General features: G+C 35.2%; 2 protein-coding genes across 7 annotated transcripts in view; both read right to left on the bottom strand.

Annotated features, from left to right (window-relative positions):
* Window positions 1-8994: 8994 nt before the first annotated feature.
* LOC144971871 (uncharacterized) lies at window positions 8995-9840 on the bottom strand. The gene has a single exon (XM_078912946.1). It carries the CDS (start codon window positions 9838-9840, stop codon window positions 8995-8997), a length of 846 nt encoding a protein of 281 aa, XP_078769072.1.
* Window positions 9841-23809: 13969 nt separating this feature from the next.
* Window positions 23810-26588, bottom strand: part of LOC144971399 (uncharacterized) — a 47125-nt gene continuing 44346 nt past the window's right edge. For all 6 annotated transcript variants that reach the window (XM_078912226.1, XM_078912232.1, XM_078912230.1 and 3 more), the window contains one exon: window positions 23810-26588. This exon is cut by the window's right edge and continues 1024 nt beyond it. In XM_078912226.1, coding sequence (XP_078768352.1) covers window positions 24161-26588 — 2428 coding nt within the window. In that variant the 3' untranslated portion in view covers window positions 23810-24160.

Below are 26588 nucleotides of genomic sequence, written 5' to 3'. Positions count from 1 at the left end.
CGAAAATTTCTAATTTTCTGTTGTTTTTTGGGTGAATTTTAAAGATTTGAGGAATTTTTTAAACTCCGAATTTTTGCAATGGTCGATTTGGAGCATAATTCGAGTTGTACAATGTTAAAAAAAAACTAAGACTATGGACAGTTTGAACATTTCTACTTTTTTAGGGTTTTTTTCTGAAATTTTACGATTTTTAACGTTTTTTCGGATAAAATTTTGACGATATTTTCTAAATTTACAAATCTTTGCATGGAATAGTCGATTTAGAGCAATTCTCGAGTTGTACAATGATAAAAAAGTAAAATTATGGACTTGAACATTTCTAAATTTTCTCGTAATTTGGCTGAAATTTGACGATTTTTAACGTTTTTTCGGCTAATATTTCGACGATAATTTTTTATTTTACAAATTTTTGCATGAAATAGTCGATTTGGAGCATTTTTAGAGTTGTACAATGTTAAAAAAAGTAAAATTATTGACTTTTGAACATTTCTAATTTTTCACGCTGAAATTTGACGATTTTTAGTATTTTTCGACTAAAATTTTGAGATATACTTTAAATTACGAATTTTTGCACGAAAGATTCGATATGGAGCATTTTTCGAGTTGTACAATTAAAAAAAAGTAAAATTAAGGAATTTTGAAATTTTTAATTTTTCACGTATTTGGCTGAAATTTGACGATTTTTAGTATTTTTCGGCTAAATTTTGACGATATTTTTTTTATTTCCAAATTTTTATATGAAATAGTCGATTTGGTGCATTTTTCGATTATAACGTTAAAACAAATAAAACTTGGGACTTTCGAAAATTTCTAATTTTTCTGTTTTTTTTTTTTTGGTGAAATTTAAAATTTGTGGGGGTGAGGGGGGGGGGGTGGATTTGACGAATTCTTTAAACTCCGAATTTTTGCATGATATGGTCGATTTGGAGCATTTTTCGAGTTGTACAATGTTAAAAAAAGTAAATTATTGACTTTTGAACATTTCTAATTTTTCACGTATTTTGGCTGAAATTTGACGATTTTTAGTATTTTTCGACTAAAATTTTGACGATATACTTTAAATTACGAATTTTTGCACGAAAGATTCGATATGGAGCATTTTTCGAGTTGTACATTTAAAAAAAAAGTAAAATTAATTGATTGAAAATTTTTAATTTTTCACGTATTTTGGCTGAAATTTGACGATTTTTAGTATTTTTCGGCTAAATTTTGACGATATTTTTTTTATTTCAAATTTTTGTATGAAATAGTCGATTTGAGCATTTTTCGATTATAACGTTAAAACAAATAAAACTTGGGACTTTCGAAAATTTCTAATTTTTCTGTTTTTTTTTTTTTTGGTGAAATTTAAAAATTTGGTGGGGGTGAGGGAGGGGGGGGGGGGGGGGATTTGACGAATTCTTTAAACTTCGAATTTTTGCATGATATGGTCGATTTGGAGCATTTTTCGAGTTGTACAATGTTAAAAAAGTAAAATTATTGACTTTTGAACATTTCTAATTTTTCACGTATTTTGGCTGAAATTTGACGATTTTTAGTATTTTTCGACTAAAATTTTGACGATATACTTTAAATTACGAATTTTTGCACGAAAGATTCGATATGGAGCATTTTTCGAGTTGTACAATTAAAAAAAAAAGTAAAATTAAGGAATTTTGAAAATTTTTAATTTTTCACGTATTTTGGCTGAAATTTGACGATTTTTAGTATTTTTCGGCTAAATTTTGACGATATTTTTTTTATTTCCAAATTTTTGTATGAAATAGTCGATTTGGAGCATTTTTCGATTATAACGTTAAAACAAATAAAACTTGGGACTTTCGAAAATTTCTAATTTTTCTGTTTTTTTTTTTTTGGTGAAATTTAAAAATTTGGTGGGGGTGAGGGAGGGGGGGGGGGGGGGGGATTTGACGAATTCTTTAAACTTCGAATTTCTGCATGAAATGGTCGATTTGGAGCATTTTCGAGTTGTAATATAATAACAATAATAATGTACTTCATTCTTTCAAAAGGAAATTTTTGTACAGACGTATAAAATGCCGACAATGATACATACATAAACATAATATACGTAAATATAATGTGGTAAAGTAGAATTTGGTAATAGGTATATATAGTGTAATAATAATGTAGGCTGTAAGAATAATTACATAGTGTAAATTAAAGGACATATAGTAGTGCGGAGCGGTCCCAAGCATATTTAGGACCGCCGGTTCTACGGTCCCTGGGAAATGAGAACCGCAAGGTTCTTTTTCGACATTGGCCAATCACAATTCGTCCTTGGAACCGTCAAACGATAGGAACCGGTCCTGCAGTAGATGGCTGTAGAACCGCTTAGTGTAAGTGAGAGCGGAGAAGGCGTGTTGCCTCAAAACACGAAAATAGTGCTATAACGATTAACGAATTGTATTAAATGCGGATGAAAAATCAACAAAAAGAATTCTGCAGTAGCTTTCAGGCGTGTCTAAATGTTTGTAGATATTATTGGTAAAAACTAGGATGGCATCTTCTACACTGCGTTTACTTTGGTAGGCAAATTGATAAGGGTCCAAAAGAGGTCTAACATGGTTATTAATTCGTAACAAAATACGTTTTTTCAAAACATTTCATGACAATTGATGTGAGAGTGACAGGTCTCAGATCATTCATTGATTTTACTTTGACTTTTTTGGGGACAGGAATTATTTCTGAAGTTTTCCAAATACTAGGGATAAAAGAGCATGAAAAAGACATATTAAAAATATAAGTATAACTATAGCATGATTGTTCCGCACAGGTTTTCAAAATTCTTCCAGTGCCGATGTAAATGTTGCCATGGAAACTCTAATAAGGTATGTGGAAAATGAAAAAAGCAAATCGACTGCCTCTCTAGACTTTAAGTAATGGCTAGCACTATTCAGTATCTGATACTGAATAGTGGTTTTGCACTATACAGTATCTGATACTGAATAGTGGTTTTGCACTATTCAGTATCTGATACTGAATAGTGGTTTTGTACTATTCAGTATCTGACACTGAATAGTGGTTTTGCACTATAATACGGTGTTTTTTTTTTCCGAAACCTGAAAAAGTTATGGGAAGAGGGCAGCTGTGGGAGTGAATATGGGACTCAGAGAAGTCTACACCAGTGGGGAATGAACCTGGGACTGGGTTTCGGCGGGTTTCCAAATAAAAAGCAATTACTTTTTTACGAAACACGACGACACCTGGCAATATCCGACAAAGTTATGAGAGGTAGGCAGCAGCGTGTGTGTGTGTGGGTGGGGGGGGGGGGGAGAGGATGAACCTGAGATTCAGGGAAGTGTACACCAGTGGGGAGTGAACCTGGGACTCTGGGTTTTGTAAAAAAGCAATAACAATATGGGGGGGGGGGGATTACATTTTTACGAAACCCGACAATATGCGGCAAAGTTGTGGAAAGTAGGCAAAGCGTGGGGAGTGAACCTGGGACTCAATGAGTGTACACCAGTGGGGAGTGAACCTGAGACTATGGTTTTCGGCGGGCTTCAGCTAGTTTCATATAAAAGCAATTAATTTTTTACGAAACCCGACGAAACCTGGCAATATCCGAGAAAGTTATGGGTAGTAGGCAACAGTGATGGGGAGTGAACCTGAGATTCGGGGAAGTGTACACTAGTGGGGAGTGAACCTGGGACTGGGTTTCGGCGGGTTTTGAAAAAAAAAGCAATTACTTTTTGTTTACAAAATGCACCAAATCCCAACAAAATGGGGCAAAGTTATGGAAAGTAGGCAAATAATGGGGAGTGAACCTGAGACTAAGGGAAGTGTACACCAGTAGGGAGTGAACCTGAGACTATGGTTTTCAGCGAGTTTCAGCGAGTTTCACATAAAAGCATTTACTTTTTTACGAAACCCGGCAATATCCGACAAAGTTATGGGAAGTAGGCAACAGTGGGGAGTGAACCTGAGACTCAGGGAAGTGTACACCAGTGGGGAGTAAACCTGAGACTTTGGTTTTCGGCGGGTTTCAGGGAGTTTCACATAAAAGCAATTACTTTTTTACGAAACCAGGCAATATCCGACAAAGTTATGGGAAGTAGGCAACAGTGGGGAGTGAACCTGAGACTCAGGGAAGTGTACACCAGTGGGGAGTAAACCTGAGACTTTGGTTTTCGGCGGGTTTCAGCGAGTTTCACATAAAAGCAATTAATTTTTTACGAAACTAGGCAATATCCGACAAAGTTGTGGGAAGTAGGCAACAGTGGGGAGTGAACCTGAGACTCAGGGAAGTGTACACCAGTGGGGAGTGAAACCTGAGACTTATGGTTTTCGACGGGTTTCAGGTAGTTTCATTTAAAAGCAATTACTTTTTTACGAAACCTTGCAAGTATAAGACAAAGTTGGTGGGATAGTAGGAAGTACACAGTGGGGAGTGAACCTGAGATACTCAGGAGAAGTGTACGACCCAGTGGGGACGGTTGGAAACCTGAGACTATGGTTTTTGGTGGTTTTCAGCGAGTTTCATATAAAAGCAATTACTTTTTTACGAAATCCAACGAAACCTGGCAATATCCGACAAAGTTATTGAAGTAGGCAACAGTGGGGGATGATCTTGAGATTCAGGGAAGTACACTTGTGGGGAGTGAACCTGGGACTCTGGATTTTGTAAAAAAGCAATACCAAGGGGGAGGGGAATTACTTTTTACGAAGCCCGCCACAACCCGACAAAGTTATGGGATGTAGGCAGCAGTGGGGATTGAATCTGGGATTTGCACACCGATGAGGATTGAACCTGGGACTGCGAGAGGCTGGTACCAGTGGACAGTGAGCTCAGAATGTACTTTTATTTCGAAACCTACTGAAATTGCCAAAAGTTATGGGAAGGGGGCACCATTGGGCAATGAACCGGGATTCAGGGAAGTGCACACTGGTTGGGAGTGAACCTGGGACTGTGAGAAGAGGATATCAGTGGAAATGAACCTGGGACTATGGAAGATAGATACTAGTGGGAAATGAAGCCGGACTATGGGAGTTGGGTACCAGACGAGAATGAAGCAATTACTTTTTTACAAAAACCCATCGAAAAACCATAGACTTAGGTTTACTCCCCAATAGTCTACACTTCCCTGAGTCTCGGGTTCACTCCCCCACTGTTGCCTACTTCCTTTCCATAACTTTGTTGGATATTGTCAGGTTTCATAAAAAAGTAATTGCTTTTTTTTTACGAAACCCAGTCCCAGGTTCACTCCCCAATGGTGTACACCTCCCTGAGTCCCAGGTTCACTCCCCACTGCTACCGACTTCCCATAACTTTGTCGGGGTTCGGCGTGTTTTAGCAGGTTTCGTAAAAAAAGAAACACCCCTAAAAATACCACCTGTATTCAGAAAATAGATGTCAATTGTAGTCGTATATATTCAGTAATTATTATTTATTATTATTATTATTATTATTTTTATTATTATTTATTATTATTATTATTATTATTATTATTATTATTATTTATTATTATTATTATTATTATTATTATTATTATTATTATTATTATTTCATTATTATTATTATATTATTATTTATTATTATTATTATTATTATTATTATTATTATTATTATTATTATTATTATTATTATTATTATTATTATTATTCATTATCTATCTATTATTATTATTTATTATTATTATTATTATTATTATTTATTATTATATTATTATTATTATTATTATTATTATTATTATTATTATTATTATTATTATATATTATTTAATTATTATTATTATTATTATTATTATTTATTATTATTATTATTATATATTATTAATTATTAATATTATATATTAATTATTATTATATAAATTTTAATAATAATAATATACTAATAATAATAATAATAATAATAATAATAATAATAAATAATAATAATAATAATATAATAATAATAATAAATAATAAAAAAAAATATATAATAATAAGATAATTAACTAATAATAATAATAAAACAATAGTATAATAATAATAATAATAGACATAAAATTATATAAATAAAATTTATTGAAAAAAAAAAAGTTTAAAAAATATCAATAGACAAAAAGAATTTTTAAAAATATTGGGGGAAAAAAAAGCTATCCCTGCCGGGATTTGAACTCTCGAACTTAAGCTCAGAGTCAAACAGCTTATTTCCACCAAGCCATGGTGTCACTGAACAATTAGTGACATTTAATCATGTCTATTTAGATATTTAAAAATGTATTTGAATACCACTCTTACTTTGATATTTTGAACTATGTTAATTGCACTATAGCAGAAATTAAAAAATTACGATCAAAATATTTTTACAACTTTGAATCGGGCTGTCAGTTACTGCACGTGTTCAATCTGGAAGTAGGTCAGTAGTTCGACCGAGATTGTCGCACTTTTCACTCTCTCTATAAAAAAGAGTTCCTTGTGGATACTGAATAGTGGCAAAGCACTATTCAGTATCAGATACTGAATAACCACTTCCTTAAGTAATATGGCCGTGCACCCACTGTCAAAAGTTAAATGTTGTTGTTCGAAATTGACGAGATATTATTTATATTGTTGGGGTGACACCAATTATTGTTTATGTATACGCACACACCACCGCCCCGATTTTTTGTTTGAACTGTCTCTATCGGTCCGGTGTAGAGAATGTCGATTTCGACGACAGATGATGGTGTGTTGGGTGTCAACCAGGACTCTGTTATAGAGGCTTGTCTATAATCGCAGCAATGACGACACAGTGAGCACAGTTCCTCTATTTTATTTTTCACTGAGCGCACATTTCCAGTCACAACGCAAGGCAAGAAAGGACGATTGTCTCGACGTCGAATTTTGTTTTGATTCCTCCTTTCCTCCCCCTATTTCTCGGCTTCATGAACGATGTGTCAACCGGTGGTGGAGTGGGGGGGGGGGGGGGATTCTGGTCTCAGTAAACGAAGCGATGTTAAATGGGAATAAAATGGGGGAACACCAGTTTGGCTTGACAGATTATTTCTAAAAATACTGGCTAAAGACATCTGATTACAAAGTAAAAATATGATAACTATTGCACAGGAATACATCACAGCCATTGTAAAAATATAGACTGATTTTTAAAAATTTCCAAATTTATGTATGAAATAGTCGATTTGGACCATTTTTAGAGTTGTACAATGTTTAAAAAACAATTTATGGACTTTTGAAAATTTCGAATTTTCAGGTTTTTCGGGTGCAATTTAAAGATTTGACGAATCTTTTTAAACTCCGAAATTTTGCATGAAATGGTTGATTTGGAGCATTTTTAGAGTTGTACAATGTTAAAAAAGTAAAATTATGGGCTTTTGCATAGGTCTATTTTTTCACGTACTTTGGCTGAAATTTCACGATTTTTAACGTTTTATCGGCTAAAATTTTGACGAATTTTTTTAATTTCCAAATTTTTGCATGAAATGGTCGATTTGGAGCATTTTTCGAATATTTGGGACTTTCGAAAATTTCTAATCTTTCTGGTTTTTGCCTGAAATTTGACGTTTTTATTGGGATCTCGAAATAACTTAAGAACAAAATGATTAAACACAAACGATAGTAATTTAATGAAACTTGAATGACAATAAAAGAGAAAAATTTGACCGGAGGTCTTAGCTTGTTGTTGTTATCAGTTCATGATTTGTGAGAGAGAGGAAGACTCCGCTCCATTCGTCCAAAGCTCCATTCGTCTTTTCGCTCCCTACATTACCCCCCTCCCAGCTGTATACCGCATAGTTTATAGCGCTAGTCTTGATATCGAGGAGGGAGCCTTGACTGTCTACCGGACCTGGTGGTAATTGTAACGTCTCTATTTGGGCATGTTTTGTCCGATACCGCATCTTCCAATGTAGCAGGTTTTGTATCTGAACCTGGTCCTAATTGGGGCTTCCTTGTTTGCTGTATTGTTGTTGGAGCGATATGTGCTGCTTTCAATCGATCGACAGTTACCTTCTCTTTTTTTTCCTTTAATGTCCAATACAAAATATTTGTCATTTGTCTCTAAAATTCGATAAGGGCCGTCATAGTGCCGTTGTAAAGGGACGATGAGAGTCAATGCGAACGTAAACGTAACCGGTAGAATTTAGATTGGTAGGCATGTAAACCTGCTGATTCCCATGAAAGATGGGCGGAGTTGAAGCCAGTGATTGCATGGTTGCTTTGAGTTGTTTCACGAAATCTGAACTAGGCTCTATGTGCGGAGTGTTTTTGGGTTGCAGTATTTCTCCTGGAAGGCATAGTGTTGAACCGTAAACCATTTTCGGCACGTGAGCTAACGGCCTCAAGTCTCCAAGAAGAACGAATTCCCAGAAGAACCAATTTGGAGAAGTTGTTCTCGCCTTCAATATACTTTTGAGTTGTCTGTGAAAGCGCTCAACCATCCCGTTTGCTTGTGGGTGGTATGCCGTCGTGTTGTTGGTCTTGGTGTCAAGCAACTCCCAAATTCTGACCAAAGCGTCGAGGTGAATTGTCTACCTCGGTCAGAGGTAATGTCTGTTGGCACACCAAACCGCGATATCCAATGTTGTAGAACCGCTTGTGCTCATGTCGTAGCAAGTAATTGTGGAAATTCTGACAACATGAATGAGTATGAGGTTTTCTCTGCGAAGGAGAGTCCCGAAACCGAGTGGGAGGTTCTAGTTGGCTGAAGCGAGGCTAAAACACTGCCGAGTAAAATAATGCGTCTACCTTTTAAGTCAATGAGGAGTTCATGTTGAATTTAAAAAATCTGCTCCAAGTATAGGTCTCATGACGTCTGCCAGAATGAACTCATGTGTAAGACGTTTTTTTTGTCCAAAGTGGAGCGTGAAGGTTTGTTTTCCCCATGAACGGATAGAGGTACCGTTAGCTGCTAATAACGGTGAGGAGGGGGAGTTGCGTTTTCTCTCGTGGACAGATGCTGGAAAAACTGAAACATCCGCTCCGGTATCTATTAGGAAATGTATTCCTCATCGCCTGTCCGTGATTGAAAGGTGGTCGTGGCTGTGTCTGGTGTGCCAGCAATCGCCACTTCTATCTACTGGCCTTGTCGTTTCCCAAAGGAGTAAAACTACACCCTGGCTGACACCGTTGAGCTTTGAATCCAAACTTCGTGTGGTAAAAACACACAAACCGTCTCTGTTGACCAAATGATCTGTTGCTACGTGACTGTTGTGCCAGATTGGGTTTGAAACCCGCGGCGTCGATGTGGGTTTGCCCATTGTTTTCAATAGGTGTGAAACCGCCACTGGATTCTTGTCTTGTCGACGAAGCTACGACATGGTTTGTGTTTCGTAGATCCATAGTGCCATCAGCAAGTCTTGCAGTTGCTTTCGTCTCCCAAATCCATTCAGCAGCCTCAGCTAGAAGTTCTACGTCGACGATATTCTGACTAGCTAAAATGCATTGGATGTCAGGAGGGAGGTTTGACAGGAAAAGTGCCCGTTTCAATGTTTGGGGGTCATCATTCAATGAGTTGATTTTCCTCAGCAGCGCTGTTGGTCGTTTGTCACCCATTCCGTTGAGATGAAGCAGTTCGAAATCCTTTTGGGCTTGAGACTTGCGGAATGTCTTGATTAGTGATTTTTTAAGCGTCTCATATTTATTTTCATGTGGAGGATTTGTGAGTACTGCCTGCATTTCTTCTGCAGTGTTTACAACTAGAGTGCTAACAACATAGTCGTATTTTGTTTGGTCTTCTGTGATATCGCGAGTGGTATATTGTGCTTCAATTCTTGCGAACCAAACGTCTGGTGACTTTGTCCAGAATTCTGGCAGTTTTAGTGAGACTGCCCCAACCAAGCTTTGACTTTGTTGGGAGGATTGGAGGACAAGGAGTTGTTGCAAAAGGTCAGAAAGTTCGTTTCTTTGTTCCGCCATGTTCAGCGTCGGAGTCACCAGTTTAGGATCTCGAAATAACTTAAGAACAAAATGATTAAAAACAAACGATAGTAATTAAATGAAGCTTGAATGACAATAAAAGAGAAAAATTTGATCAGAGGTCTTAGCATGATGTTGTTATCAGTTCATGATTTGTGAGAGAGAGGAAGACTCCGCTCGCTTCGTCCAAAGCTCCATTCGTCTTTTCGCTCACTACAGGGGTAAAATTTTGACGATAATTTTTTAATTTCCAAATTTTTGCATGAAATAGTCGCTTTGGAGCATTTTTCGAGTTGTATAATGTTAAAAACGTAAAATAATGGACTTTTGAACATATATAATTTTTCACGTATTTTGGCTGAAATTTGACGATTTTTAACGTTTTTCAGATACAATTTTGACGATATTTTTTAAATAGTCGGTTTGGAGCATTTTTTGAGTACAACGTTGAAAAAAAATAAAATTCGGGACTTTCGTAAATTTCTAATTTTTCTGTTTTATTTTGGGTGAAATTTAAAGATTTGGTGGGTGTGGGGGAGGGGGAATTTGACTAATTTTCCAAACTACGAATTTTTGCATGAAAAGGTCGATTTGGAGCATTTTTCGAGTTGTACAATGTTAAAAAATTAAAATTATGGGCTTTTGAACATTTCTAATTTTTCACGTATTTTGGCTGAAATTTGACGATTTTTAACGTTTTTTCGGCTAAAATTTTGACGATATTTTTTAATTACGAATTTTTGCATGAAATATTCGATTTGGAGCATTTTTCGAGTTGTACAATGTTGTAAAATGATGGACTTTCGAAAATTTCTGACTTTTCAAGTTGTTGGGGTGAGATTAAAAATTTTTTTTTTTTTTTTGGGGGGGGGGGGGGATTTGACGAATTTTTAAAACTCCGAATTGTTGCATGAAATGGTCCCACATCGGCGCCGCGGGTTTCAAACCCAATCGGGCACAACAGTCACGTGGCAACAGATCATTTGGTCAACAGAGACGGTTTGTGTGTTTTTACCACACGAAGTTTGGATTCAAAGCTCAACGGTGTCAGCCAGGGTGTAGTTTTACTCCTTTGGGAAACGACAAGGCCAGCAGATAGAAGTGGCGATTGCTGGCACACCAGACACAGCCTCGAACACCTTTTCAATCACGGACAGACGATGAGGAATACTAATAATAATTCCTAATAGATACCGGAGCGGACGATTCAGTTTTTCCAGAATCTATCCACGAGAGAAAACGCAACTCCCCCTCCTCACCATTATTAGCAGCTAACGGTACCTCTATCCGTACATGGGGAAAACAAACCTTCACGCTCCACTTTGGACAAAAAAACTTCTTACACATGAGTTCGTTCTGGCAGACGTCACGAGACCTATACTTGGGGCAGATTATTTTATTCAACACGAACTCCTCATTGACTTAAAAGTTAGACGCATTATTTCTCTCGGCAGTGTTTTAGCCTCGCTTCAGCCAACTAGAACCTCCCACTCGGTTTCGGGATTCTCCTTCGCAAAGAAAACCTCATACTCATTCATGTTGTCAGAATTACCACAATTACTTACTCCGAGATTCAGTTCACCTGTCAACAAGCATGGTGTGGAGCTGCATATAGTTACAGACGGACCGCCAGTTCACGCCAGAGTTCGTCGTCTTACCGAGGATAAACTGACAGCAGCTCGACAAGAATTTCTGGCTATGGAAGAAATGGGGATCATTCGACGCTCTAACTCTCCATGGTCTTCACCTCTTCATGTTGTTATGAAAGCAGACGGGCAACTCCGACCTTGCGGTGATTATCGCCACCTCAACACACAAACAAAAGATGACAGATATCCTTTACCGCACATTCAGGACTTCAATAGACGACTTGCAGGGTGCAAAGTTTTCTCTATAGTCGACCTTGTTAGGAGTTATCACCAAAACCCGTCGCAACTACATCCATTCCAAAAACCGCAATAACTACCCCATTTGGCCTCTGGGAGTTTGTACGTATGTCATTCGGTCTTAAGAATGCTGCCCAGACATTCCAGAGGCTTATGGATGGAATCCTGAGAAACGCTCCTTTTGCATTCGGCTACATCGATGATATTCTAACAGCCAGCCACTCCCATGAAGAACACCGTGAACACCTTCACCATCTGTTTCAGCTTCTTTCTGACAACGGGTTAGTTATCAACAAAAGCAAGTGTGTATTTGGGGCTAGCGAACTTGAATTTGACGAATTTTTTAAAACTCCGACTTTTTGCATGAAATAGTCGATTTGGAGCATTTTTCGAGTTGTACAATGTTAAAATAGTAAAACTATGAACTTTTGAACATTTCAAATTTTTCATGTTTTTTGGCTGAAATTTGACGATTTTAAACATTGTTTTGGGCAAAATTTTGACGATATTTTTTTCATTTCCAAATTATTGCATGAAATAGTCTTCTTCTTCTTCTTCTTCGTTCCCATCACGTCACATGGTCAGTCCGGTCTGGTGAATGAAGCCCACAGTGGTCCTGAGGTCGTCCTCACTGCCGCACAGCTTCTTTGAGTATGGGGTTGGGTCAGGCCAGAAGTTCCTTCTCAACTGGTTGTACTTTGGACATTCCATTAGGACATGATGTCCATTTTCATTTTCAAGTCCGCAGTCCAGTTCCAGAGGCACCTGCTCTGGACATCCTCCACATATGTTCCTTTAACTGGTTGTGTCCAGTTCTCAGTCTGAAGATGATGACCTGTTCCTTTCTGTCGAGCACCTTGATTGGGTCATTCATGTTGTATTCTGGGTGCTTCTCTTCTCCATCTCTGAGACTGGATAAATTTGGCCATTTTGTTAATTTCTCCTGTTGAGTACATTGGGGAGGGTTGCTGCATGCGACTGCCTGCCTTTGCCAGTTGGTCAGCGATCTGATTTCCAAGTATCCCACAGTGTCCTGGAATCCACTGCAGTACAATGTTGGTAAACTTGCTTAGCTTCATGAGGACTTCCACCAAGGCGTCTATATCATCCGCAAAGGACATCATTATATCCTCCAGAATTTTCTTAGCATCTGTTAAAATCACTATGTGTCTTGGTTTTTCATTTTCTGAGAGGATTTGCTTAACAGCTTCATGGATTGCATCTGCCTCTGACTTGTAGATTGAAGTGCGAGTACCAGTCGGTTTGCTGATCTCCTTTTGTTGACCATTTGTGTACTCGATGTGCACTCCCAGGCCCCCGCACGTGTGTTCTTTATTGCATGAACCATCTGTATAGATTCTTGTCCATTTTTTAGGGTAGTTTTGATCTATGCACTTCTGTACAGACTTCTTGATTTCTTCGCCGTGTTTTTGTTTTGTTGAAATGTCACCAACGGAAGTCTTGATTTTCAAGTGATTTTGCCTTTTCCAAATTGGTACTCTGATATTTGCTTTGCATTTTTGGGTCATTATTTCGTCAAGTTCGTGATCTTTTTCAATTTGCTGGGCTCTTTCAATAAAGTGTGATCTTTTCAGCCGCCTAGTTTTCTTTTGTTGCGCTCTAGCGTGAAGAGGCTGATCTGTCATTGTTTTCACGTCTGTGTATTGTTTCAAAATTTTTGATTCCCTTCTTTCTGATAGAGATGTAAGTCCTGTTATGGTTTCCATTGCATGAATCGGTGTCGATTTCATTCCTCCACTTATTATCCTCATGTTGCTGTTTTGCACTTTGTCCAGTTTTTCCATTTGAGTTTTGGAGCAGTTTTCCCATGCAGATATCCCGTATTCTAGCGCTGGTCTCACATATCCTGTGTAAGTTTGTTTCAGTATATCGGAGCTAGCTCCCCAAGTTGTTCCAGCTAGTTTTTTCAAGAGTTGTGTTCGCTTTACCCCAACTTTCTGACTGTTGCTGATTTGATTTTTCCATGTTAGTCTTGAGTCAAAATGGACTCCTAGGTATTTTGGTGCGTCGTCTTTTTCCAATTCATGGTCTTCAATACGTAGCTTTGCTTTTTCATCTTTTGGGGAGAGGCTAAATATTGTGAACTTTGTCTTCACTGCATTTATTTTCATCGCCCAGTTGTCAGTCCATTATTTGATATTATCCAGTGTGATTTGCATCCTGTGTTGTGCCTTGATTAAGTTTTGGTCAGAGGTAATCAGAGCTAGGTCATCTGCGTACATCGACATTTTCACTCCTCGACATAGTGTTTCTCTTATATCAATTTTGCAATTGCTTAGCAGTGGAAAGGAACAAAATAAATTCAAATATTAAAAAATAATAAAAGCCTTTTTCCATATATCTGGTATTTTACCAGTTTTCCAAGTGCTGTTATAGAGTTGTAATAGCTTCTTTTTTCGCTTTGTCTATTCCAAGATGGAATAAGCATCCTCTTTTGTTATTCGTTGGGCCCCATAAGCGATTTATTTTATTTGATTTTTAACTTTAGAGAGAGTTTTCTAGTCATTCCATTAGTTAGTTTCTTTGTCATTTAACTTTCATCATGAGTTAACTTGATTTCCTTTTTATTGTTTTCCCCTGATGTCTTTTCTAATACTCTTTCCTTCAGTTCTTTTTCTATTGAAATAGTAACTTTATAGAAATTTTTTCTTGAGTATTTATTAAATATGTTTAAAAATGTAAAATTATAGACATTTGAATATTTGTAATATTTCACGTTTTTTTGGGGTGAAATTTAGAGACTTGGGGGGGGGGGGGATTTGACGAATTCTTTTAAATTCCGCATTTTTGCATGAAATAGTCGAATTGGAGCATTTTCGAGTTGTTCAAAGTTTAAAAATTAAAATTATAGTCTTGCAAATTTCTACTTTTTCATATATTTTAACTGAAATTTGACGATTTTAAACGATTTTTTGGGTAAAATTTTGACTATATTTTTTAAATTACGAATTTTTGCGCGAAATATTCGGTATGGAGCATTTTTCGAGTTGTACAATTTTACAAAAGTAAAATCATGGACTTTTTAATATTTCTAATTTTTCTCGTTTTTCGCTGAAATTTGACGATTTTCAACGGGGTTTTATTTTGTAAAATCCTGACGATTTTTTTAAATTTCCAAATTTTATCATGCAATAGTCGATGTGGAGTATTTTTTGCAAAATTTCGAACTTTTCATGTTTTTTTGGTTTTGGTTGAGATTTAAATAATTGGGGGGGGGGGGGGGGGGGGGGGGGGGGGGGGGGGGTGGAGGGAATTTGACGGACTTTTTTAAATTTAAATTTTTGCATGAAATAGTCCATTTGGAGCATTTATAGAGTAGTACAATGTTCATGTTAAAAAAGACATTTTATGGACTTTTGAAAATATCTAATTTTCAGGTTTTTCCGGTGAAATTTAAAGATTTGGTGGGGGGGGGGGGGGGGGGGGGGGGGGGATTTAACAAATATTTGTATGAAATAGTCGATTTGGAGCCTTTTCGAGTTTTACAATGTTATAAAAGCGAACTGACGAATTTTTTAGAACTCCTAATTTTTGTATGAAATAGTCGATTTGGAGCATTTTTCGAGTTGTACATTGTTAAAAAAAAGTGAAGTTAAGGACTCTTGAACATTTCTAATTATTCTCGTTTTTTGGCTGAAATCTGGCGATTTTTAACGTTTTTTTGTGGTAAAATTTTGACATTCTTGCATGAAATAGTCGATTAGGAGCATTTTTCGAGTTGTACAATGTTAAAAAGATAAATTTATGGACTTTCGAAAATTTCGAATTTTTCACGTATTTTTATGCTGAAATCAAAACTTCATAATTTTACTTTTGTAACATTGTACAACTCGAAAAATGCTCCAAATCGACTATTTCATTTTAAAAATTTGAAATTTAAAAAATATCGTCAAAAAAAGGTATAAATCGTCAAATTTCAGCCAAAAAAACGTGAAAATTTCGAAATTTTCGAAAGTTCCAAATTTTCCTTTTTTAACATTGTACAACTCGAAAAATGCTCCAAATCGACTATTTCAATAAAAAATTTTTGGAAATTAAAAAAATATCGTCAAAATTTTACCACAAAAAAACGTTAAAAATCGTCAGATTTCAGCCAAAAAACGAGAATAATTAGCAATGTTCAAGAGTCCTTAACTTCACTTTTTTTAACAATGTACAACTCGAAAAATGCTCCAAATCGACTATCTCATATAAAAATTAGGAGTTCTAAAAAATTCGTCAAAATTTTACCCCAAAAAAGGTAAAAATCGTCAAATTTCAGCCAAAAAACGTGAAAAATTAGAAATGTTCAAAAGTCCATAATTATACTTTTTAAAATTTGTACAACTCGAAAAATGCTCCATATCGAATATTTCGTGCAAAAATTCGTAATTTAAAAAAAAATCGTCAAGATTTTAGTCGAAAAAACGTTTAAAATTTTCAAATTTCAGGATAAATACGTGAAAAATTCGATTTCAGCCAAAAAACGAGAATAATTAGAAATGTTCAAAAGTCCTTAACTTCACTTTTTTTGTACACTTTTTGTACAACTCGAAAAATGCTCCAAATCGACTATTTCATACAAAAATTCGGAGTTTTAAAAAATTCGTCAAATTCCCTCCCCCCGCCCGCCCCCGTGAATTTCACCCAAACAACCAGAAAAATTAGAAATTATCGAAAGTCCCAAATTATAGTTTTAAAACATTGTCCAGCTCGAAAAATGCTCCAAATCGACTATTTTATGCAAAAATTCGGAATTTTTTAAAAATTCGTCAAATTCCCCCCCCCCCACTTCCCAACCCCACCAAATCTTTAAATTTCACCCAAACAACCAGAAAAATTAGAAATTTTCAAAAGTCCATAATTTTACTTTTTAACATTGTACAACTCGAAAAATACTCCAAATCGACTATTCCATGCAAAAATTTTGAAATTAAAAAAATATCGTCAGAATTTTACCAAACAAAACCGTTGAAAAGCTTTAATTTTCCCCCAAAAAACCTGAAAAATTAGAAATTTTCAGTAGTCCATAATTATACTTTTTAAAAATTATACAACTCGAAAAATGCTCCATATCGAATATTTCGTGCAAAAATTCGTAATTTAAAAAAAATTGTCAAGATTTTAGCCGAAAAAACGTTTAAAATTGTCAAATTTCAGCCAAATTACGTGAAAAATACGAAATTTTCGAAAGTCCATAAATTTATCTTTTTAGCATTGAACAACTCGAAAAATGCTTTAAATCGACTATTTCATGCAAAAAATTTGGAATGTTTTTTAAAAATCGTCAAAATTTTACGAAAAAATTTTTTTTTTTAATCGTCAAATTTCAGCCAAACAACGTGAAAATTTCGAAAGTGAAAAAGTTCGGAATTATATAAAAATCGTCAAATTCCATCCCCCCCCCCCTTTCAATTATTTAAATTCCACAAAAAAAACAAACCCCGAAATGTTGGAATAATTCGAAAGTCCCGAAATTTGCTTTTTTAATATTGTTCAACTCGAAAAATGCTCCAAATCGACTATTTCATGCAAAAATTCGGAGTTCATAAAGGCTGTCATTATTCCCAGACGCCTGTCTGGGGATAATAAAAATTCGTTATCCAATTCGATAACCAATTTTTGTTATCCCCAGACACCTGTCTGAGGATACTATCCCCAGACGCATATAGCAAGTGGGCAGAAAGATTTTATGCAAAATGCCAAACTAGGCGTGAAAAATACCAAATATTCTGGAAAAAATACTAGTGGTTGTGTCCCAAAACAGTTAATATATCAAGTGATATTTAACACAAGATGAAAGTAAATAGTGATCAAATGTCAAATCCAGCTCTTTAAAAAAAATGTTTTAAAGCAAATGGATCAATTAAATTTCTTTTGTTACTTTGACCTGAAAACGTCAAACTGGCAATTCGACTTTTTATTTTCAACCAGGAAGAAAGTTGTTAATCATCAAATCTGTTCATAGTCCACCAACCATTTAAATTTTCATTACCAACCTACCTGTTAACTTTATTGATCATCTCTTGTTTCTATAATTTGCTCATTCTGGCCACAATTTTGGGGACGACCGGGAATAATTTTTATGTCGCGGACGAATTCCTAGGCCATGGTGTTGTTCGCCCCAAAGCCCAAAACCCACACCTGTTATTTTCCTGTCTGCTTCGCACAAGACAATACAATTTAGTATCACACGTCCACAAAACTAGATCCAACAACATATTTTTATTCGAATCAGAGATGAAAATAACCTACCAAAACAAGGAAGCAAAAATGGTGGAAATATGTTTAGCTCATACTCATATATGAATTTAAAATATTCCGATAGCGGTGTGGATAGGCAGCTCAGTGGGTAAGGCCACCTTTCATTTTACTCCTTTTAGCTGCACAGATTCGACCCAGTCGCGACCGCCCCCCCCCCCCCCCACTCATTAAAAAAAAATTTTTTTTTTACTTTTCTTTCTTTCTTCCCAATTGATTTTCATTGTTTTCACTTTTGTTCCGAGTTCCGAGCAAGAGTTTTTTTTTAATCAGTTGAATTTTTTATTTCTCCGATAATATTATTTCATTATTTAATTTGCTCTAGATCTATTATTGTTTTTTTTTTGTTTTGTTTTGGTCAATGATAATAATAATAATAATAATAATAATAATAATAATAATAATAATAATAATAATAATAATAATAATAATAATAATAATAATAATAATAATAATAATAATTGTAATATTTGTTATTATTATTACTATTACCATCATAATCATTATTTTATTATTATCAATAATAGTATTATTTTTATTATTAATACTCTTATTATCATACTATTACTATTATTTATTATTATTATTATTATTATTATTATTATTATTATTATTATTATTTATTATTATTTATTATTATTTATTGTTAATTATTATTATTATTATTATTATTATTATTATTATTATTATTATTATTATATTATTATTATTATTATTATTATTATTATTATTATTATTATTATTATTGTTAACACTATTCCCTGCTCCGAGGGAAATCTCTCTTTTTTTTTTCTTTTTTTTTATATTTTGACCTAAACCTTAGAGTTTTTTGTTTGCTAAACCTTTATGTAAATGTTCCGTTTCTGTGCATGAATTTCTTTAATTGTTTTTATTTTTAAAACAATTATTGTTTTTATTTTTAAAACAATTATTGTTTTGTTTTTTCTCCTCTATCTGACATTTGGTCGCTCTCTGAATATTTCTGTTTGTTTGCTTTTTAATTATTTATTCTTTTAAGACACTATTTGAGATCGGAGTGGGGACGAATATATTTGCTAGAAACTAGAAAAAAACAAGAGAGAGAGAGAGAGAGAGAGAGAGAGAGAGAGGAGAGAGAGAGAGAGAGAGAGAGAGAGAGAGAGAGAGAGAGAGGAGAGTTTAATAAAAAAAAAAGAGGTGGGGGGAGGATGGATGGGACATTTATCCCTTTCAACGTTCTGTAAAAAGAAGACGGAATTTAAAAAAAAAAAAAAAAAAAAAAGTGACGTTACCATGATTCGAACCCACAACGTCGATTATGGTCAAACTTCCAGGGCAGACGACTAAACCATTCGGCCATGACACCCACTTCGAAGTCGACGCATATTATGTATATGTAGTAACAACTGATTTTAATGTTGGCTAATTTTATGTTTTTATAGATATTTTATTAACTTTCCGTTATTTCTATGTGCTCTGGAAACATTCCATATTCTGGAATGTGGATGATTGTTTAAAAGAGCGGAGTTTCAAATATGCGTCTGGGGATAATGAAAATTCGTTATCCCCAGACAGGTGTCTGGGGATAACAAATTTTTATTATCCCCAGACAGGTGTCTGGGGATAATCACAGCGGGTCATAAAATTCGTCAATCTCCCCCCCCCCCCCCCCCCCCCCCCCCCCCCCCCCCCCCCCCCCCCCCCCCCCCCCCCCCCCCCACCGACAAATCTATGAATTTCAGCCAAAAAACGTGAAAAATTAGAAATGTTCTAAAGTCCATAATTATACTTTTTTAAAATTGTACAACTCATAATTCTAATTTTCACGTTTTTTTTTGTTGAAATTTGACGATTTTTAACGTTTCTTTTTGTGGTAAAATTTTGACGGTATCTTTTAAATTTCCAAAATTTTGCATGAAATCGTCGATTTGGACCATTTTTCGAGTTGTAAAATGTTAAAAAAGCAAAATTCGGGACTTTCGTATGTTTCGAACTTTTCAGGGTTTTTTTTTTCGTGAAATTTTAACAAAAAAAAAAAAAAAAGGGGGGGGGGGGGGGGAGGATTGACGAATTTTTAAAAAATTCGAATTTTTGATAAAATAGTCGTTTGAGCTTTTTCGAGCTGGACAATGTTTTTAAATAAATTTGGGACTTTCGTAATTTTTCACTTTTTTTGGCTGAATTTAATTTTAAACTTTTTGGGGTAAATTTTGCGATATCTTTTAATTTACAGATTTTTGTATGAAATTGTCAATTTGGAGCATTTTTCGGTTGACACGTTAAGAAATAAATTTTGACTTTCGAAAATTTCTAATTTTCCTGGTGAAACGTGGGTGATATTCAATTATTTGGTGGCGGTGGGGGAGGGGGGGGGGGGGGATTTGACGATTTTTTAAAAACTCCGAATTTTTGTATGAAATAGTCGATTTGGAGCATTTTTCGAGTTGTACAGTGTAAAAAAAAGTAAAATTATGGACTTTTGAACATTTCTAATTTTTCACGTTTTTTGGCTGAAATTTGACGATTTTAAACTTTTTTGGGGGTAAAATTTTGACGATATTTTTTTAATTTACAGATTTTTGTATGAAATTGTCAATTTGGAGCATTTTTCGAGTTGTACAACGTTAAGAAAATAAAATTTGGATCTTTCGAAAATTTCTAATTTTCCGTGTTGGGTGATAATTCTAAATTATTGAGTGGTAGAAGTGCGAGGACAATAGAGAATAAATTTCGGGCGGGGTGGGGTTTGACTGGACTTATTTACGACAACTCCGCCTGTTGATAGTCGATGGGGCTTCGTGTGAAGTATCACGAACAAAATAAATTCGTATCAAACCAGTCTATTTCTAGATTGCTTTTCACACTTTGGGGGGGCAAAATTTTGACGATATTTTTTTAATTTCCAAATTTCTGCATGAAATAGTCGATTTGGAGCATTTTTCGAGTTGTGCAACGTTCAAAAAGTAAAATTTGGGACTTTCGAAAATTTCTAATTTTTCTGTTTGTTTGGGTGAAATTCATAACAAGATATGAAGTGAGTAGAAAAGTGCCAGAAGACAATAGAGAATAAAATTTTTTCGCGGCGGTGGTGGGGTTTGAACCTGCGACCTAATTGGTACGACAACTCCGCCTGGCAGGTGAAAGCGTGGCTCTACCGTGTGAGCTATCCACGAACACAAAAATATTCGTATCAAACCCAAGTCATATTTCTAGAGCTCTCTCTCACCCACTTCTGGAGACCGCCGGCTCGCTCGCACACAACCATCGCGAAGTTATTTGACCAAGCAGTTAAGCTCAATAGCCAATATTCTCAACACAAACATATAACATAGAAACGATTGAGACATTGAGTATGCTCCGGTATATGGGGTGAATTTTTTTAAGAAAAGTGAGTGGAGCAGGCACTTATGTTGGTAACAACAACTTGTAACAACATTTTTTTGGTAAAATTTTGACGAATTTTTTTCATTTCCAAATTTTTCCATGGAATACTCAATTTGGAGCACTTTTCGAGTTGTGCAACGTTCAAAAAGTAAAATTTGGGACTTGACGAATTTTTTAAAAATTACGAATTTTTGCACGAAATATTCGATATGGAGCATTTTTCGCTTTGTACAATGTTAAAAAAATTGAACATAAGGACTTTTGAACATTTCTAATTTTTCTCGTTTTTAAATGTTTTTTCGGCTAAAATCTTGACGATATTTTTTAAATTACGAATTTTTGCAAAATATTCGATTTTTAGCATTTTTTGAGTTGTATAATGATAATAACAAGTATAATTTGGGACTTTCGAAAATGTCTAATTTCTCACGTTTGGCTGAAATTTGACGATTTTTAATGTTTTTTTGGGTAAAATTTCATTTTTTTAATTCCGATTTTTTTCATGAAATAGTCGATTTTGAGCATTATTCGAGTTGTACAATGTTAAAAAAGTAAAATCATGGAATTTTGAAAATGTCGAATTACTCATTTGACGAATTTTTAAAAATTCCGAATATTTGCATGAAATAGTCGATTTTGAGCATTTTTCGAGTTGTACAATGTTAAAAAAGTAATATTTGGGACTTTCGAAAATTTCTAATTTTCCATGTTTATTGGGTGAAATTGAACGTTTTTTTTCGGTGATATATGACGAAATTTTTTAATTTCTAAATTTTTGCATGAAATAGTCGATTTTGAGCATTTTTCGAGTTGTACAATGTTTAAAAAAATAAAATGTCGGACTTTCGGAAGTTTGGAACTTTTCACGCTGTTTTGGGTGAAATTTAACGTTTTTTGAGTGAAATTTGACGATATTTCCTTTAATATCAAAATTATTTAATGAAATACTCCATTTTGAGCATTTTTCGAGTTGTACAAAGTTTAAAAATAAATAAATTTGGGACTTTCGGAAATGTGGAATTTTTCACGTTTTATGGTTGAAATTTGACGATTTTTAAAGTTGTTTGGGTGAAATTGGACCATTTTAAAAAATTTACTAATTTTTGAATGAAATAGTCGCTTTTGAGCATTTTTCGAGTTTCTCTCTCTCTCTCTATCTCTCTCTCTAATCTCTCCCACCCGCTCTCACTCTCTGACGCTTTCTTAAACATATTCAAGACCCTATAACTATAAAGTTGGTCTCTATTCTTTTCTTTTTTTTTGTTTGTTTGTTTTATTGGTTTTTGTTTTGTTTGTTCGGTTTTTTTTCCGTTTTTCTCCGAACGCATATTGTTGCGTTCAAGCAATGCACAAGGCAATACATTTTGACGTCTCACTGTGTCATAAATTAAAATAATAAACTTCAAGGTGAGTAAAAGTAAATAAATATAAATAAATAATGTTAAAAGTCGATCAAGCTTCTCGAGTCACCAGGAATGGTGTCAACGTGTTGAAGTTAAAAATTAAGAATGTTTTCCCAAGGGAGTACCAAAAAAAAATGCATAGAAAGGAGCTCGAATTCCTAACTCACCCCACCCCGGTTACATTTACGCTGTGCTAAAACAGCCGGCCACCTCGCCTTCTCGCCCTCAGCCAAACAGTTTACCCGTATTATAATCTCTTCCGGTGGACTGAATACACAGCTCTGTATTCAGTCCACTGGTGGACGGAAAACACAGTTCCTTGGAAATGTGGATGTTGAACTGATGAAATCTTTGAATTTTTGTGTTTTGATTGGTCAATTGTTCAAAATATGGATTTTCGACAGTCGAAATATTCGAATTTTTGCAAGTTTCGAATGTTCAAAAGTTAGAAGTTTTGCATTTGTTGATTGTATAAATGTCTGGAATTTTGATCTTTTGACTGTATAAATATTCAATGTTTGTATGATTCGAATGTTGAAAGGATCAAAATTTGGATGTGTTCGAAATATTGCAACTTTTGACTTTTCAAATATTCGAATTTTTTCATGTTTCGATTGTTTTAAAAAAATCGAAATTTGGATGCCACGATTCTTTGTATATTTTGAATGTTCAACTGTTCAAAATTTGGATGTTTCGACAGTTGAATTCTTCGAATTTTTGCATGTTTTGATATGGTCAAATGTTGAATGTTTCGATTGTCGAAATATTCAAATTTTTGCGTTTCAACTGCTTAAATGTTTGAATTTTTTCATTTACTGATTATTGAAATGCTCAAAATTTGGATGTTTTGAATTGTCGAAATTTGCTTGATTCAATTGTTGAAATGTTCAAAAATTGGATGCTGAAATGTTCGAACTTTTGAAAGGTTAAGAGAGAGAGAGAGAGAGAGAGAGAGAGAGAGAGAGAGAGAGAGAGAGAGAGAGAGAGAGAGAGAGAGAGAGAGAGAGAGAGAGAGATTATTATAATAATAAAAAAAAATAATATCAAAATTAGTAATTACTTTAATAAACACTTTATTATCTAAGAGGAAATTTGTCGTTTAGGATCAATCTCATGAAAGAAAAATCGAGATAACCTAGGCGTCAGCCGCAGTGTGGTACTGGAAATTGAGCAAAAGGGATACCGATGAAGATAGAAATGTTATCGTGAACATTGTCGATGCGAATATGCGGACTTAAAGTAGGCTTTATAAGTTTCAATTTTGGAAACATTTGTCATTAATTTGTTAAATTTCTCCATGTATCTATGAGTATAAACACACGATTATTGTCCTCATTTTTTTAACCATCTCCTATTTATAGTAAAAACAACATTTTACATATTATCTCGTACAATAGCTGAAAAAAATCACCACGGCCTCCATACATTTTCATCTTCATCATCATTAGACGACAAAAGGCCTGTTCTATTACTTGGACCAGTCAAAGACAGGGATGACATTCCCGTGGAAACGGACGAGCTACGGCTTCGGTAAGGTTCTACCTGATCACCCCAGAAGGGCATTGTGACTGTCGATGGACGTTGGTCCTCGTTTTCGTTGATTATGCTACTGTCTGTAGTGTTGAGATAAGCAAACTCCCTTCCTGTCAGAGAATCGGGTAGGTACTGCACACTGCGCCTTAGGAGTTTTGTAGATAAGTTAAGAGGACTAGAATCTTGAAGACATGAGTATTTATTTGTTGGTTCCTGGTTGAAATTGTATTTTGGCATTGTGGGCATATTATTATTTAGGAAAGACTTATTACAATCTATTGGTTTAGTCATTGTTTTGTTAATGATTTGCATTGTCTCATTGTTCATATTTACATTGGAAGCATAACATGAAGGAACAACATATTCGCTGGCTTTGGATGATTGGTTTAACATTTTTGAGCATTGATCTGAGTCTATAAATGGATCAATAAACAATGAACGGTCAGAAGGTGCAGAAGAGGCAATAAGATAATTTGAATTGCTACGAAGAACGGTCTCTCGTGTCGATTCTAGTTCAGACAAGGCAAAGTCTTTAACAATCTTTAAAGGTGGATTCAAGTTATTATTGTACGACTCGTTATCATGATCTGTTTTGTCCTGTGCTCTTCTATCAGTTTCAACAACCGTATTTGAGTGTTGTCTGTTCTGGCTCAGAACAACAGTGCCACAAATATCATTTGTAGTTTTAGGTAATAGTTCTGAAGGGCGAGTCCAATTCAATTCTTGAGCTGCATTGGAGATTCGAGAAGAAGAAATGGTAGAACACCGTTTTCTAAATTTTTCGGCTCCATCAACATTACGATTACTTACAAAGCATTTAACGTGATTGTTACATCTCAGATTTATACTAGACACCCTTTTATCTTCAGGAATGCTTTCTTCACCACCAGATGACTCAATGAATGTTTTAGGCAAAATCGGTCGTTTCCCTAGTAGATCCTTTGCAGAAACGGTAGCATATCTTCTTCGTGCTGTTAAAAACTCTCGTCCATTCGAGTTTCCGCGGCTTCTTGGTGTGTCAAGGACATTCTCGTTTGTGTTCAGCGACGTCCCTTTTTCATCTTTTAGTATTGTTAATGCCGTGTTGGGGTTATTACCCAATGTGTTAGTTTCAGTCAACGCTTTTGAATTTGAAGCTATCAATGGACGAGAGGGTCTATGGGAATATGTGAAACATCGCTTTCGGAATTTATTGTTGGTAATCGTTTCCGCATCATCGTCACTCTGGTTTAAAATCTCAGTAGACTTATAACGTTGAGAAACGTTTACAATTTGGCCAGCCAAAGACAGACGAGTGTCTAAGGGATCTCTACTAAGTTTGTACATATTCATCCTTTGAGACAAAGATCCTTTTCTAAGCCTGAACTCCCCAATACGTTTACTGAATGAATTTCTCCTCGACTTGGATCCACTGGAAGTGTCTGTGGAACTAGACTCCGGTGAATGAATTGTCGGTTTTATTCTCTTGACGATGGTTGGGCCCGACATTTCGTCATCATCCTCATCCGAGCCGTAAGAGTAGCCCCACACCCATTCTTTGCTTCCGCTAGAACTCCTGGAGCTGTCGCTTGTGATATGGCCGCTCTCATGGCACTCGTCATCACTATTACAACAAGACCCACTATCATCTATGCGTAATGCAAGTGGAGTCTTTTTAACTCGTAAAGAAAATGTTTTAGATTTAACTTCGTTATCGTCATAATCGTCCACACACTCACTCGCACTTTTCATTCCATTGCAAATCTTGTACGACGTTTTTGACATTGAATTATCATAAGGCTGTGTTTGTTTAAAACTTGTTGATGTTTCTATACTGTCACAGGTCAGCTTTGGTGTGGCAGATTTTTTCTCATCTTTAAAAAGTATGCTGGTATCCTCGGAATTTGTGTGTGTAATTACAGGTGTATGGTCAGTTGCGCGTTGCTGATTGATATCGGTTGAAGGGCTGATCTGCGGTAAATGCTGGCTGTTGTCATCTTTTACCATTGTCTTTTCCTTTTGCTGATTACTTTGTGTTTCAGCCATATTGCCAGGTAAAATGGCAGACGGATTCTTCATGACTGAAGCATGGAGGTTGTTTGTATTGTCGTCTGATTCGATAAAGATGGGAATCAGGTAAGTCAGGTTGTTCTCGATAGGTCTTTGGGAAGAACTTTTAGAGAATATTAATGAATTGCTTTTGTTTGGTGTCATAGGCAATAATGTCATTCCTCTGTTTGACGTTACAAATTTGTTGGAATCTGTTGTGTTGGCATTGCCGATTATCATCTCCTTAACTGGATTGAATTCGATTGTTCCATTG

This window comes from Berghia stephanieae, chromosome 4 (assembly GCF_034508935.2).
Source record: "Berghia stephanieae isolate SIO BIC M18660-M18661 chromosome 4, UCSD_Bste_1.3, whole genome shotgun sequence".
In the NCBI taxonomy this organism is placed as follows: domain Eukaryota; kingdom Metazoa; phylum Mollusca; class Gastropoda; order Nudibranchia; family Aeolidiidae; genus Berghia; species Berghia stephanieae.
This window is presented reverse-complemented; position numbering and strand designations above follow the sequence as displayed.

What these genes read in the sequence shown, in the direction of transcription:
- LOC144971871 (XM_078912946.1), bottom strand. Translation starts at nt 9,840, where the DNA reads ATGGCGGAACAAAGAAACGAACTTTCTGACCTTTTGCAACAACTCCTT.